The sequence below is a fragment of the Phaethon lepturus genome, unplaced genomic scaffold (genome assembly GCF_000687285.1).
Source record: "Phaethon lepturus isolate BGI_N335 unplaced genomic scaffold, ASM68728v1 scaffold19319, whole genome shotgun sequence".
Lineage (NCBI taxonomy): Eukaryota > Metazoa > Chordata > Aves > Phaethontiformes > Phaethontidae > Phaethon > Phaethon lepturus.
The window spans coordinates 34,573-51,017 of NW_010564496.1; the positions used below are offsets into that span (position 1 = coordinate 34,573).

General features: G+C 39.7%; 2 protein-coding genes across 3 annotated transcripts in view; one reads left to right on the forward strand and one right to left on the reverse strand.

Annotated features, from left to right (window-relative positions):
- UBP1 (upstream binding protein 1 (LBP-1a)) overlaps nt 1-5,371 on the forward strand; it is a 39,936-nt gene extending 34,565 nt beyond the window's left edge. For both annotated transcript variants that reach the window (XM_010294891.1, XM_010294892.1), the window contains 5 exons: nt 366-456; nt 1,118-1,227; nt 2,769-2,911; nt 3,499-3,550; nt 4,481-5,371. In XM_010294891.1, the coding sequence (XP_010293193.1) occupies nt 366-456; nt 1,118-1,227; nt 2,769-2,911; nt 3,499-3,550; nt 4,481-4,518 (434 nt within the window). In that variant the 3' untranslated portion in view covers nt 4,519-5,371. The remainder of the gene's footprint in view (nt 1-365; nt 457-1,117; nt 1,228-2,768; nt 2,912-3,498; nt 3,551-4,480) is intronic.
- Nucleotides 5,372-7,828: 2,457 nt separating this feature from the next.
- Nucleotides 7,829-16,445, reverse strand: part of FBXL2 (F-box and leucine-rich repeat protein 2) — a gene marked incomplete at its 5' end in the record, with an annotated part of 39,664 nt that continues 31,047 nt past the window's right edge. The window contains 5 exons of the mRNA XM_010294893.1: nt 7,829-8,434; nt 9,244-9,456; nt 13,269-13,325; nt 13,632-13,676; nt 15,135-15,195. Coding sequence (XP_010293195.1) covers nt 8,327-8,434; nt 9,244-9,456; nt 13,269-13,325; nt 13,632-13,676; nt 15,135-15,195 — 484 coding nt within the window. The remainder of the gene's footprint in view (nt 8,435-9,243; nt 9,457-13,268; nt 13,326-13,631; nt 13,677-15,134; nt 15,196-16,445) is intronic.

The window sequence follows — 16,445 nt, forward strand, 5'->3', positions numbered from 1 at the left end:
CCCCCATATACGATGTGTAAGAACTAGTGATCTCAGCAATAAATCGGTGCCATCCTGGGTTTCCCTCCTCAGTGTGGCTCAGTACACCTTGTAGCAAAGACCTGTTCTTGCACCTCAGCGGGCAGTGCTGCCGCAAGCTTCCCTGGAACCAGCAGCACCTACTAGCTCATCATGACTGACGCACTCAGGCTCCATAGTTGATCAGTGAGATGATGCTTTTATTTTACTTGCTTGTTTGTGCGTGCAGGGTTCCATTTTTATAATGGTGAAGTTTGTTATTCTTGGTTTAAATGAACGTTCAATTTATTTTAAAAAGTATAGGTGTTCTAAAGTAATTGTCGTAAAATCCTCATGTGTTTCTCCAGGTGCTGATTTATTAAAGCTGACAAGAGAAGATCTGGTACAAATCTGTGGTCCAGCCGATGGAATTCGGCTATATAATGCACTGAAATCCAGGTAATATGTTGAATGTGAGGTTGTTCTGTCATTTACGAGAATCCCCCATCCTTAGAATTGAGAGATCTGGGGAGTGGGTGTCAGGATGGGTCTTGAGGCCGAGAGAGCTGCCTTGGGAATTGGCAGCAGTACATTTAAAGAGTCTCCCATGCACGCCTTCAGGGCAGACCCGGGATGAGCTGAGGCCAAAGGCAGGCTGCAAGACTGGTACCAATGCAGTGGGCACTGCCTGTTTCTTGGAAACAGATGGATTTGTTGCCAAGGCACAAAACTTCTCATTTAGGAGAGCTAAGAACAACGTGAGGCCTTTTGAGGTTGCTAGTGTTGCGTGCTAACACAGACAGCGTCCCAGCTGATGTATCTGATTCTGACTGACATGGGTATTTGATACCATTGGCCTTTGTAGGAGTTGTCATGGCTCAGTAGTTATGTTCCAGGACTCCAAAAAGCAGTGTCTTGATGAACTCAGAATTGATTGAATTTTTGTTCAAATGCGGTAACAGCTGAGAGACATTTACCATGATGATTGCTTTTTTTTGGTCAGTGAAACAAAACATTTCAAGTATACTGTTAGCGTAACAAACTACATTTGTGGCATATCAGTTTCCCTACCTCCAGGGCCAGTAACCTTTCTCTGAGGTGTGATGTCTCTGAATTGCAGGTCTGTTAGGCCTCGTTTAACAATCTATGTCTGTCAGGAGCCATTAAGGAGCATACAACTGGAAAGACAAGATGCAGGCAATGGTGATAGCAGCAACGGTGCAATATACGGTACGGTGTATAGCGGGTTTTTCAGCATGCAGTTTCTGTGTCTTACAAAGTCTAAAACAAGAGAGATGGGAAGGAAAAAAGAACACCGAAGAGGCTGAATTTCTGTTTCTACTGTACAGAGAAGCCGTAGGAAGTTGTATTCATGACGACACTGCTGTTTTAACACTGCAAGGGATGAACAGAACCTTAAAACCTCTCAAGGTTAAATCATGGATTTTTTCCAGTCCATTGCTAAAACTAACTAGTTACATGGTAATTAGTTAAGGAGCTCTCAAATTAGCTGTGCTGTGTTACAGCCAAAGTATTAACCAGATAAATGTAGATACATGTAGAAGCTACATGCAAATAAAACCCTTCCGTTCTTCCCCATTTTCATTTAGGTTTTGCTGTCATTTTCTGTATAACTGAACCAAAACTGGTAGAGCTTGGACAAGGGAAAACAGCCAAGCAGTGTACAGGCTCATGGTTTTAATATTAATTTTCCTGAGAGCAAGCTGTTGTTTCAACACAGATGGGAACTTAATATTTAATTGTAAAGTCATGTCAATCTTACAATTAAGAGAATGGAGCTATTAGAAATTATTCTTTTCTTGCTCTTGGCTTTGAGTGAAGAGACCTTCCTCCCCAACGAACTCAAATCTGTATAGGCTGCTGCTGTAACAGCAGTTTTATATTTTCCATGCAAGAATTGAGTGGAGGAGGATCTGTATAGAATACTCTCTCTGTCAAATACATATTTTTCCTCTGGATATATGGAGGAACTCAACGAGCTCAAATCTGTATAGACTGCTGCTGTAACAGCAGTTTTGTGTTTTCCATGCAAGAATTGAGGTGGAGGAGGATCTGTATAGAATACTCTCTCTGTCAAATACATATTTTTTCCTCTGGATATCATCAGTCTTTGGTTTGGGACAGAAGAATGTACAAATGTGAAGCTGCCAAGGGCTTCTAGCACACTTAAATAAAGCTATAAAGTCGTAAATGCAGCATCAAACCGAAGAGCTACTTGGTCTTACTGTTCTGTTTGCTGTGTTGTATCTCCCCCCTGCCACCCTTCAGCTCTGAGACGATCCGTAGGAAATTTATTCAGACAGTTGAAAAAGGCTTTCTTTACCAAAAAAAGGTCTATATCCCTATTTAAGGCAACAGTGTAGTAGTAGAATTCAGCCATATTACCTGCTTCTTTTGGGACAGGCCAAAACTACTTCCGGAGTCATCTCTAGGTGACTCTCTAAAGATCCATTTAGGTCTATTTTGATGTGACCTTGCCTTTTTCTGCAGGATACAGGAAAAAAATGTGGAAGTTGCTTTCAGTATTAGAGCAAATAGAAGCCTCCCTCTTGTCAGAGAGGTGTGCTTAGGACTTCACCTTGAAAGAAAAGTCATGGCAGTTCGTGCTTCTTAGTGAGAACAGGGGCAGAGTAAAGGTTCCTAGGTTTAAAAAATTTTAAAAGTCAGGTTATGAACAACTTCAGATTTTTTTCGTATAGTTACTTGTTATCAATTAGTACCCTGCTTATTTAAATACATTTTTTTTCTAGTTTATCATGCAATCTACTTGGAAGAAATGGCAGCCTCAGAAGTCACCCGCAAGCTTGCTTTGGCATTTAATATTCCTTTGCATCAGATCAACCAGGTTTACAGACAAGGTCCCACAGGTATCCACATTCTTGTTAGTGATCAGGTAATGGAAATTTTATTTTCTTGACAGATTTCATTTATTAAGTAGAATGGAGGATTTTCTTACGCTTGCTTATTACTCTTTTTCTGTTTGATGATGGAACCTAGTATTTTCTGATGTTTGGAGTATTTTTTCCTTTGCATTAAAATAAGCAGAAGGATCTTTAAATGTCACTCTTCCTCTGCCTGTATAATCTCAAATTACGTGACGAGAAAAACAAGTGGTCTGTATAGTTCTGAGGTGCTGCAGTAGTTACTTGGTATGTATGTATTGTGTACCTGCCCAAAGGCAGGGAGCACTTAAATGCTGCTGAACACAGCTTAACTTAAGCACCTGCTACACCTATTGAGAGCTCCAAAACCACAGCCAACAGTAATGGGCTCCCAGCTGTTTTTCATGTGATGAACAAGCAGTATTTTGGCAGTAATGTATTTTAATTTAACGTGGTATATATGCTTGTCACCTTTGAACACTTGCCGAAGAAAACCAAAATACACAAATTCCTATAAAAAAGGCTGTTTGAAACCTGGTGTATTTATTTTTTTGTATCGGTCATACTCAGAAGGTTTTCAAAACTTTCTTTTTTCTAGATGGTTCAAAACTTTCAAGATGAGAGTTGTTTCTTATTCACCACAATAAAAGGTACAGTGTCTTTTCTGACAGTTAAAAACACAATTGTTTATTCCACCAAGGAGCCTTCCTCAAAGCAGAATACTATTATAGTAAAGCTGCGCCAGGCAAAGAGTAATGGCAATTCCAGCGAGGGCTGACTGGCCAAAAACCAGTATCTGCATACAGTAGTGGCAGAAAGGATCCATGGGTTACTCCTCTCTTCGCCAGGCTCTGCGTAGCACTTTGGTCTTTTCTCCAAGCTTTCAGTTCAGATTTTATCTACAGAAACCACCCAGACTTTAAACGATTTCTAATTAGATCTTCAATCATAACATTTTTGCTTTGGCCCAAGGAGGGCATCTTTAAAAGCTGTGTTTTGCTGTAGATGAGCTGTGTTTTTGAAGTCTGCTTCACTTTATCAGCATCCTAACTTGGAACTAGTTGTTCTGTGTAGTATTAAAATCTGTTCACGTGGTTAGTGATTGTGAGAGACCTGTCTGTCTCAGTTGTTAAGCCTTTTGGTGGTACTGCTAGCTTCTAGGCATAAAATCCACAGGGTTTGGGGTTTTTTAAAGTGTTTCTGTGTGGCTTTCTAGTTTAAAGCTGAGCAATGCAAAAATGATGATTAAAAACATATGCTAAGGACTTATATTGGTCGTGCAGCAGTTAACTACTTTCTGTGGTATTAACTGTCACTGTCAGATGAGGTGGTTTTAATGCATAATAGGAAGAGTTCTGAAATAACGGCAAGTCAAAGAGATTTTTAAAAGTTTAGTTATTCTTCAGGCAGTCTGAGTAGCAAGTTACTGATACTTCACATTTCACATTTATTATTTCATAGTAGCAATGAACCACTGCTGCACAGTCAAAGCCAAGTCCATATGTTGAGGTTTTGGTGTGTTGGCTAGTATATTCTAGTTCTATTTATGAAAGACTGACACTTGTGTTTTCCTTTTTCAGCTGAAAATGGTGAAGGCTTCCATATAATTTTGAAGTGATATCACACAATTGCTAGAGAGATACTCCAGTGCAGAATGAAGTCCTGCCTAAAGATTATGAAGATCGTCTAAAACCTTAGGATCTAACTTCACCGTATAAGATGTTTCATATTGAAAACACAAAATGACCTTTCTTAATGAGCTGTTTGATAGGTGAACTTTCTTATCACTGCCATAGCTAAGTGTCCTCATGAGAGGTATAATGCCACGACAGCTTATGTACAGGCATGGAAGACAACGTAAGCAAAGGTGCTTGCCCTTTACTGAAATAAGGCAAATTATGGCCAGTAGATACAGTTTCTAGAGGCGAAGCTCTGCTGCTTTTCTGTTATCTGTATCCAGTTGGAGATGAATGTAAACTCATTTTGGGGCATTTACCTTTCTGTGCCAGTTTGTCTGTTACTTGCTTGTACCTTATGCTGGTTTTATTTTTTGATGTTAGCAGAGCACATACTAACCTATGTGGAGAGGAGTAGTTAAGCTGATTGATAGGGATCAGGTTGTTGGGTCTTTGAGAGTAAAGCTGTCACAACAGCTTCCTGTGTAAATTGTGTATAAGAGTGTATGTAAGAAGTGTAAATGCCAGAGCAGGGCTTTTAAGAAGCCCTAGAGACAGATGCAATATATGCATGCAGCAAACTGCATTATCAATAGTACCTTATTGGAAGGATTAATAGAAATCCTGTGGGGTACCAAGTAATTGTGTTTTGCTTTAACAAATTTAATGGAAAAGAATTGCCTATGCATCCTTTATGTTTAGTTTCCTAGGTTCTCTGCTGAGCACTGCTGCAGTTTAACTCTTTGCTTGTAAAATTGTGGGTTTAAAAATACTAGCAGCAAGAGGCGGATTTTTATGACTTAGGGGAATTATGCTGATGAGGGAAGATGACCCACTGGCACCATGGGGCTGTCGTAGCTTTCAGCAACATCAAATAAATTGCTTAAGAAACACTAAATATACGCCATTCTAGTCTCCTTACCGGCAGGTAAAAGCCTTGCTGTAGTTGCTATTATGGACAGGTATCTTTCTTTTCTGTTGACCTTTCTTTGCCCTAGGATCCATACTGTATGGCTGTTACAGTGCCTCCTCCATATGACCAAATATTTACTTTTTGTTGAAAGAGGCAATGTGCTGCTTCAGTATTTGGGATATTTCTTGTAAAGACATGGCACAGCATCTCCTGTGTTAATGTTAACAGGTGAGGTACTTTTAGAGGGGAAGATTTCAAAAGGTATTAAGTGACGATGTCATAGCAGTCATTTTGTGCCTTTGTGGAGTTCCACCTTGATCTCTGGCTTAAAAGCTTGAGACTAGTTTGCTTTTTATGCTGCAGGGTTCAATGTAAGCAACTACTACAGCATGTAAAAAAAAAAAAGCAACTCATTTTTTCATTCCCTCTTTCATAACTAACTAACTGGCTCAAGTGCTTATTAGCAGGAAAGCTTCTTCAAGCTGTAGCATTTTGAAAATCTAAATTCATCAAAGCTAGAGTTTCTTTCCTCTTTTTATTTTTTCTGCACTGAAAGTAAAATTTTACCTACTTAAACATTTCTGCCTATAGGTTGTTCATCTTTGGTCCTAGTATTTTCTTGAACTGACACTCGTGTGTCTTCAGCTCATGCCATATTCAAATCCAAATGTTTTATAAAAGTGGAAAAATCCTTGATTGGAAAGTATCCAAATATCTAATTTTAAAGAATATTGAAAGTTGTATAGTAGTTTGTCCAGCTCACTTGAAATTGGAATTAAATTATGGCACCAGCAAATTGCTTTTGTTTTTTAATAAGATGTACACATTTCAATTTAAGTATAATAAATGTTTTTCAATAATTTTGTAAATGTGCTTTCTTTTTTGTTTACTTCCCACCCACACAAGTACATTAAAGATACTTCTCTTGTTAAAACTAATATTAAAGTAAGTGCAAGACCTACCCTGGCAATAATGGTAGGTAAAGGTAGATGATGGCAGCAAACAGTCTCTGTCGTTTATCCTGCACACACACAGAGATCTTCCACGTCTAATAGAAAACAAAGTTAACTTTGAAATAATTGAAACAAATTCAAATTTGACATCGGCTGATTGATTGTTTATTTAAGTGGCCTATATCAGAGTAGGTTCCATTTGGTTTTGTACATCTTTAATGCAATAGACTTACACAGTTCCTTATGTTCTTAAAAAAGAAAAAATGAGCCAACACGTCTTGACCAGTGACGCTCCTGTGACAGCTGAGAATAAAATCTGCTTAAAACGCTCTATTACAGCCATATCTTAATGGAGCTCTAAGTAACTCTTCTCCACTGCTGTGCAAAACAAGCCCTGATTGCACAGCAATCTGAGTCGAGATCTTAATTTACCGTCCCCGTGAATCTGTGAACACAACCGTTCTTGTCCATAAAAGTCCCTTCATGTTCACACACTTTTTAAAAAAAAAAAAGTAGCTTAAAATTTTGGGGGAGGGAAATTGCAGTAGTAGCTTCTCCAACTGCTTTTTAAGCTGGTATTTGTTAGTTTTCAGTAAACACACAGGCCCTGAACTCTTAAAACATACACACACAGAGTCAATCTTACACAAAAAAGCTTTCTGAACAGTTGAGTAGTTTATCTCAGCTAATTAAATTGCTTAATATCAAAAAGTTTTATCTAACCCTCTAGCACAGAAAAACTAAGGATGAAAGCACGGCCTTAAGAGTTAATACATAGATTTTATTATTACTCAGAAGTTGACAGCTGCTTAAGTAACCCAAACATGACCAGTTTGGCTTTCTACATTTGAAAACCACAGGTTTGGTTTGGTTCAACTCCTGCCTTACTGATTCAGTTGCCCATCTGCTCACTGTGTCCCTAAAACGGGTGGGACAAAGGGCTTGAATGGAATTCCTCATTCCACCACAGTTCCTGTAACTGAACCTGGTTTCTACTCTCCATCTGTGGAAAAGCACAACTACCCCAGCCCTGCTCCCAGCACCGCCACGTCCCTTCCTTACAAACCCAGGAGGTAACTGAGGCGGCGCAGGAATGGCACTACAGTAAGCGCCATGTGCGAATCTGGCAGCCGGTGTCGGTACAAGCGCACAAGCTCTACCACAGTGGATTTTTTTCCCCTTTGAAGGGCCAGTGGCACTGGGCATAAAACGTGCTTCGGTGGTGGGCAAACTTTGTACTAGCACATAGTTCTACTGAGCCAAGTTCAAAAACTTTAAAAGTATTTCTGTATCATTATCTTGAGGTACTGTCTTACCTCTTGGCTTTACCTATTATTTCCTGTTATGTAATTAAACCCGAAGCGCAATCATGAAAAAGTAGTACAAGCTGTTTGGCTGTAGGAGCTCATGATCACCTTGCATTTTTTGGTCAACATCTGCTAAAGCTGCTTTGTCCTTCAAGCCTGCTCTCCATCGTGTATATCACAGAAGAGCAGGTTCAGTTCCTTGGTGTGAGGGACTCGAGCCCCACAGGACCTTAGAATTTCACGCTGAATGGCGCTGAGAAATGCAAATTAACTTCCAAGTTTCATGAACTTCCACCAAGTAGCTGCTATGCTGAAATGCCCCCACATTTCACACGGTACTTCAGTTCTCGTGCCAACAGAAGGAAGGAGTTACTAATACAAACCCAAGCATCACCAACTTAATGCACAGCTGCACATCACGTTAAGATTTTTACCTGGAAAAAAATGCTTTTCTTCTCACAAAACTGGATGACCAAACACCACCATTAGGACTGTCAGGAAACCAACTCCTTCCACTGACTTGCAGTCCCATTCTTCAACAGCAACAACAGAATTCTCTCTCTGGTTGCACTTACTGTCAAAGAATGATACAGCATCTGCAGAGGCGCTGTCCGCTCCCTCCTACCGACGGAGGGGGAGTTACGGGAGCAAAGTAAGCATGGACTTTCACGTGAGGTAGATGAGTCTGTGGATGAAAAGTCGGTATTATAATGGGAGAGAGAGAAACATCACTAGTAAGAAGCAGCAGCACACCTCAATTAATTACTGCCAACAACTCAGCTCTCATTAAGGTTGGTTAGCTAAAAAGAAAGGGTCTATAGGCTTGATACTATCCAAGCCGTCTTCTGACACCTAATTCTCATGTCGCACCCAGCTCAGGCACACACACCTGCTCAGGGTTCCCACTTGTTTCCCCATAAAGCCCAGATAGCTCCCTGTCAAGAGAGGCAGGTGTTCTGCTGCAGGGGGCAGACGGACCACTGGCTACTGAGGAAAGTCTTGTCTCCCATATTCCAGGCTTCTCTCATTCTAGAAAGCGGCACAGGATAGAACAGGCGATCCCTGACCTCATCGGGGAGGTACATGGAGAAAAACTTTGTGGCTGGATTCCGGGGCTTACTGGCCCTATAACCCATTAACTCAAACGTTTTGCTGTCAGCTCTGTATATTAACGTGTGTTTTAGGAGAGTTCAAGAAAGTCGCTACACAATCCTAAAAACATAGAAGCCTGTATTTGAAAAAAGACAGAAAGCAGAAGATAAGCACTCATCATTCCCACTGCAAGTGTCATGAGTTATAAACAGAATTAGACAATTACTGCTGCTCTTATAGAAAAGCTACATTTAGTCCCTAGAGATGGAGACCTAACGGAACAATATTCAGGCTCTGTTCTGCTCATCCTGCCTTGCCCGGGACACCTGCAGGATTCATACAATCTCAAGCACTACCAACAGCTTGGGCGTTTACCACCGGAGCAAGTCAGCAGACACGTACTCTGATTCGTTTGATTCCAGCTCGCGTGACTTGCTGACAGTCATACAGCTCAATTCTCTCCAAGTTGTGGCAGTTCTCCAGGTGTTCCAGAGTCACATCAGTGATGAGAAGACAGTTATCTAGCTCCAGTACCTGGAGCCTCTCGTGACCACACGTACTGTTGCTCAGATGAAGAATCCCATCATCGGTGATCAATTCACAGTGAGATAAGCTCTAAAACAGAGGGGCAAACAGTTAATGACGTCACTCAGTCCAAAGTTACTCTATCCTCTAAACATCAGATGTTCCCTTCAACCTCCTTCATTCTAGTGTTAGATAGTTACAAAGAATATGCAGCTGAAATCCAGAAAAGCAACAAAAGAAACAGCTCTACTTCACCAAAGAAGAGCTGTGCTTCATTTTTAACTTTGCTTCAGAATGAGTAGAGTCCCAAAATCACACGTCACTAGCAAACTCCTTGGGCCCCTTTGCCCTCTGTTCCAACTGTGATGCACCTCCATTACCAATGGGTACAAACAGTGCATGTACCATGCCCAAAACAGAAGACAACTTTAAAGGATGTTCAAGAACATACAGGAATAGATGAGGATCTACTGACAGGAGCTCCTGTTTCACAGCTACCATGTTTTCATACGTACCAAGCCTGTGCAAGTCCACACAGATAAAGAACAGACTGGACTGATCTGCCAAATAATGATTACAGGACAACCGTGAGTGCTTAACACCTCAGCCTGTACCTGCAAGGAGTAATGAGCGTCTTGTACAGCTGCAGGAGCAGGTCTTTTCTGCAACAGTCAGCATAATAAACCAAAAAAATTCTTCTCCTCTTCAGCATATTTTTTTACTCCCTTGAATTTCAAGAGCATGGAAAAAAGTTACAGCATCTCAGGCAGTAGCACCACATAAAGCAGCTTCCTGGTTCCGTTAAGGAATTAATGACTTTTGGAGAAGCAATGATGATGATAACAACAGGAAACAGACCTTCCTTGGAGGAGGCTTAAAACCCACTCTTTGTCACCAGTGAAATGAATGCTCTTTAGTCTTCTGTGCTAGAAACATGCGGGATCCAAGAACTCTACTCCTCTCGCCCTGGGCTCTGAGCTGGCTCTTAGCTTTTTGCTCAGCCCTCTACCTTGCCTGTACTTGTACAGTCTAACAGTGGCTGGTTTTGAAGTAGCATTTCCTTGCCACGAGTTTTTTTTCAGACAGCAACTGATGAAGAAACACTTGCAGCAATCTAAACATGCTTTTTAACTTTGCGGATGCTAATCTGCGCTCCAAAGTATTTCCTGCCAATACTCTGAATCACACACATAACCCTTCCCTTCACTCAGTACATCACATTTACCTTGTTTTATTTCAGCCTGACAAGGAAGCCCAAGAACTACCAGCTGTGGCTTACCTTTGTTTTACCTGAGCTAGAGTCACGAGCATGTCTTGCCTGCTACCAGACACAGGTTCTGCCCTGCCCTTTAGAACCACTTGCCCTTCAACTTCTTTTTTTTTCCTCCTTTGCTCAACAGGATGAACAAGTAGCCAGAGAAGAGGCTGGGAGACCGGTCTGCAACTCCCCTTGAGTCTGATGGGGAGACACCAATTTTAGTCACTCATCAAAGGTGAGCAGCTGGCAGTAACTCCACGCAACACCACAACTAGGGCATATTGTCCCCAAAAGGCAACAGAAGTGAAGCACTCGCTCCTATCAAGAGTGTTTTATCTTATGACATGTTTACATACTGCAAGTCTATCAACTCCTTAAATACTTAAGTTCTCTCCTAAGACTACTTTCGTCATGTATGTGTTCTGAGCATTTGATTTGGCTCACAGCCTGGAAACAATCAGCAGCTGCAGGGTTAAAGAACATTTATAAGAGACCTGCTGTTTCAAGGAAGGACAAGAGGTTATGTGAAGCTGTCGGCTACGGCAGCAGTCTGCTGGCTAATTAAGAGTTTTCCGTCCCAGGAAGTAAGCAGCTTATAAAATTCAGCTTTCCTGAGACACTGTATGTGGTACTGAAAGAACAATACAGGATGTACAGCTGAGTTTGCAGAACTTTGTAAAAGAAATATGCCAAATGAGACATACTTTCTATTAAATGATTTGTCTGACTTCATAAGGCTGTTAGAAAGTGTTCAAAACATGGAACTGAAGATAATTACTTGAAATATTTAGAGCAAAAAGATATGGTAAAATTATTTGTTAGAATATATTAAATGCTGTGTATGAATCAAATATGGCATGATATACGGTGACAATAAGAAACGGTATGATCAACATAACTGAATAATTCGATTGTCTTCTCATCTCCAGGAATATTATGAGTATTTCACAGTTTCTCTAATAATCTGAATGGACAAATTTTAAACACTTTTACCAGAAATGACTTAAGTCCAGTAAGTAATAAAGCATTTGAGTGCTCTGAAACTGATCAAGATGTAACAGTTGGTTATAATTGGTTTAACAGTGCTTTTGCTTATTTCCATTGACTACCGACTCTTCAAGTGCCAAAGAACAAATTCAAAGTTGATTTCTGCAACTTCAAAATATTTGTTTAAACGGCAAATATCCCTAAACATATTCTAAGCACAGCCACATACAAGAGAACCATCAACAGTACATGATTTCACATTTGAAGTATCAAGATTAGTTCACATAGGGTATTTGGCAGCCGCTAGTTTGTTCTTCCTTTCCCTGTAATTCTCACCCATCACTGTTCACTCCGTCCTACACACAGGATATACACATGAACAAAAAAATCAATTTTTCTGGTTCCCTTAGAAAAGGTATGTTATTTTACAAATGCCACACTTCCCTGTCTGTGGGCTAACACACAAAGGCCAGCAAAGAGGAGCAGGTTCAGAAAAATACTTGGAAATTAGGAGGTTTTATGATACCTCTGGAGAAGCACTGGCAGAGCTGGTACAAAAGACCTCTTGCAAGTACTGGTCACAACTGGGATTACAATACAAAAACAAATCCGCCGCAGAAGAACAGGAAGTGTCCCATATAAATGGCTCCACATCTCCTGACAGCTCTTGTTTGGCTTAACATTAAGAATTATGGTACAGAAATGAGGTCGGACAATTAATAAGCAAAAATAAAAACCAACAACAATAAAAAATCGTGAACAAGCTCCTTTTTAAAAGCCATCTCTCCTCATGTTGCTACCTTAGTAACTCTGAGTGAGTAACACTAAGTAATCATAACACAATTTAATTAATGAAGCAGCAAATCTTCCTTTAATCCCATCTAAGAACAGATTATAGATACTTGTTCTCTCACGTAGATCTGAAGTAGTATATAACAAATCTACACTTATGGGACAACTGGCCCTAGATACAGAAGCTCCTGTTGCAAGGACATTCTAGTAATTTTGGAATACCTTGACTGAAGAAAAGCCAAATTTATGTCACCTAAAATTGGTTTTGGTGTTCTGAAAGATCTAGGCAATCACTCCCTAGAAAATACTTCTTTGAAATACAGTAAGCAGGGTAGTGAAGGCATCTCAATCCTCTCCAATTACATTCAAAAGTCTAGGTCAGAAAAACCTTCCATAATTTACTAGTAAATGTAGTCCTCAGCAAAAACTACTCGCATGCAAAACTGATTACAGAATGATTACATTTATCTTCACTGGGTGGTTTTGTTTACGCAATATTTGATGTAAAGTGTCATACTCCTCAAGAAAACCATTAGTGAACACTTAAAGAGTATCTACAAAGTATCCGAGTACTGTAAGCTGACCTAAGTAATCGAATATGAAGGATGTTAACCATACAATGTAAGCTTTCTGGTTATTACTCACTGATTTGGTAATATTTTTTTTATCACATAATGCACGTAAGTATTTTAGGAGCAATCTGCTTCTTTTAGAATACTTACAAAACTTGCATACATTTTGCACAGCATCATACTACATCAGGAACTTTTTCTAGATACAAAGTCAACAGCCTATTTTTATACTGTAGGAGTCGTGTATATGCATGGGATGTATTAAACTTCACAAAAAAAAAAGTTAAACTTACCAATGCTTGTAGCTTTGGACAGTGTATAGAAAGTTGTATCAATGTATTGTCAGTTATCTAGAAAGAAAAGATACCAAACAACCATAAGCAACAGGGAGTAGGAGGGCCAACCCTCAAATAGGATCTCTCTTTCTCGACCAAACAAAGGTTCTGTTACTTCTGGAAAATACCCAATCACTTCTTCAAGTATTTAATACTCTTCAAGTATCTCCCTGGATAGAATTTCCCAATAATTACTTTTATTTACTATCATAAACACAGCACTCTTAATAGAAAACAACATTTAATTGAAAGTGCTAATGTTCTTATTGGCACTGCATTCTTACACTGGATGTTCAATATTCCTTTTCATATTAATCTCACCAAAACACATTCTTCCAAGTCCATCTTCTCCAACTCATGGCAATTCTAAAATAAACAAAACAGATAAACAAAGATGAAATAAAACAACATACAGATATAAAATCATGCACAGTGCTAGTAATACATGATAGCACAGCTTACAAGAGGAAATTGTGAGCTAAATCCCTTTCAAGTATTTGATCACCATCAAAGGACAAAAAATGGTAACCCTCCCTGCCACAATCCACAAGCAATACACCACCCCCCTCTCTACACTTCAGTCTTTCTCTTACTAAAGTGAAATTTCTCCTTCTTGCCCTGGAAGGTTTGAACAGTACGTATCAGTACTCACCCACCCCTGCTTCCCTTTCCCCTTTTGGGGCCCACTTCAGGTCAAACCTATGGTATTTATAGCCTGTGCACTAAAGCGAACTAATCTGCATACAGATGAATCCAACTTCTGCGTACACCAACGTGCACCAGACTAATCTGAAACACAGTTAAGCCTGTGGAACATCTCTCTTCACCATCATACTTTAGAAAGAAGCCTTAAAAACAACTTGCTTTGCTAATGAATGATGGAATTATTAAAATGGGGGCCACTTTGTGGCTGGGAGAAAGCTGCACTTCACATTTATACAGGCAAGTTTCCCAGCATTCTGAGAGATCCCTGGCAAGCCTTCAGAAGTGCTTTCAGTATCTGATCCTGACGAATTTCAAGAAAATGATGTAACCTTGTGACCTGGCAGCAGACTGCATGGTGCCAAAAGCTCAGCCCAAACCCCAGTTTTTTACAGGCATAGGAAGAAATGGTTTAACTTGCAGCTCCCAGAAGCAGACTTGAGGTGACTACCAAAAGCCCAAGGCTGTAGTGCTGAATCATTAAAAAAATACTGTTTAACCACTGTGGCTAGCAAAAAAAAAAAAACCCTTTCATTCACACTAGGTATCAGCAGTGTAAATGAATCCCATTTACAGAGTATCATTTTTGTGTTCAGCACAAAATGCTGAATCAGCAAGCATACACCTCTAACTAGAAACGTTTCATACCATCAATATGCTTACTTTATATATTTACAGCATGAATCAGGGCACAAGTTCTTATAGTTTATAATGTATAATGTAAGTATTTTTGTAACTTAAAGGTATACTCAGAATAATCTATTATATGGTGATTTTTGGGGTGTAAATATCACAAGGGTATGTGTCATCTTTATAGAGAAAATTTGTCTAGAATACGTAACACAAGTTTAGAATTATGTTAAGCATAATAAATCCAATTGAAACATACTAAAAAAAGAGGGGGAAAAAAGTGAAAAAGGCCATGATAGATGGCAAAATAGATCAAGTTGCAGGTCTAAGTATAATCCAGAAATAAAATCACTTTTTAGTCCCCTCCTCCACTGGATCCTTCCTACTTCATTTTTCTTCTCATATTCCTTCCCAAGCAAGACTACATAAATTCACAGCTGCTCACCCGCAAGGAAAACAAGGCGAGCTCTAACCTTCTGAAATGACCCTTACCCGTGCTAAAAGGGTAAAACCAGCATCTGTAAGATGTGAACATCTTGCAGCTTCCAAAATCCTGAAAAAGTTTTGAATGTTAAAACATTAACATAGAGGAAAGCAAAGGCATTTGAGATACAAATCTGTCTTCTGCTATTTAATGTTCTCAATAGCAAATGTGTATATATATGCCTATTTTCCACAGTGACTTGCAATTAAAAAGCACTAGGCAGACTTTTGATCCAGCTTATCAGAAATTTCTAATAGTCACAGAACAGATTAAGTTAAATCCTCAAAGCTTCTCAACGTTTAGTAGAAAAAATTATACATAATTATAGGCATTTTAACCTCTTGTTTCAGTAAGATATCATAATGTTCAAGTTTTCTCATGTGTTATCTGAGGAAAGATGCGGGAGAATAAATGCTGAGTTAAGGAAAATGCAGATGAAACCTGCATCTAAAACCTATTATCTAAATACAGGATGTTGGGAAGCCACAAAACTGAGAAATTGCTTACTAGAACTTCACTCAGAGCCTTGGCATGAAGCACAGTGAAGCAAGTTACCAGAAAGCAAAGAGCTTAAATTCTCCAAGCCCACAGTAAAAACAATAAACTACACCAACACAACCTTAAAGAAAATAACACAGTATTTTGGAAAGATAAACCTAACACTCTTTTGAGAGGCACTGGGAAGCAGTACTAACACAAAAAAGGTCAACTGCCCCAAAGAGCACCACTAGTATGCAGAACAGGCCTTCATCCCATTAATGTTTTGTTGTCTTTGTTTTTTGTTTGTTTGTTTTTATTAATGAACACTTTTTACTTTGCAGGTGGAATAAGTATCAAGATGAATAAGGGGAAACAACTGCACCCTGTAATGAGCAGCACAAACCAAGTGCACTCACCACAGCAAACCCTACTTCTATACTGGGGTTGGTGGGGAGGAGGCAGGGCAAGATGGACAAAAGAACCTCTTGCTCTGGTAACTCTTAGAGGCATCTAGATCCTTCCACTGATTTATGAGGTTAGAAAGCATGCTCTCTATGGACAAAGTGCAAAGGGAAAAGCCATGCTGTGTGCATGAGAAAAACACGACCCCACCAGAGCACAGGATGTGGGGCTATGACTATGACGTTGCATTTCTGACTTTAAAGGGGACAGGGAAAAATTACATCCGCAGTGTGCAAAATAGTGGGGATGCTACTTACTGCACATCTGGTTGAAAAGCTCTGAAGAATGTGGAAACAGGGGGGTAAGAAATCAAGAGGACTAGCAGCTCTAACCTTCCTGAAATTGGGTGTGCAGTCAGAAGGGCAGCATGGGAAAGA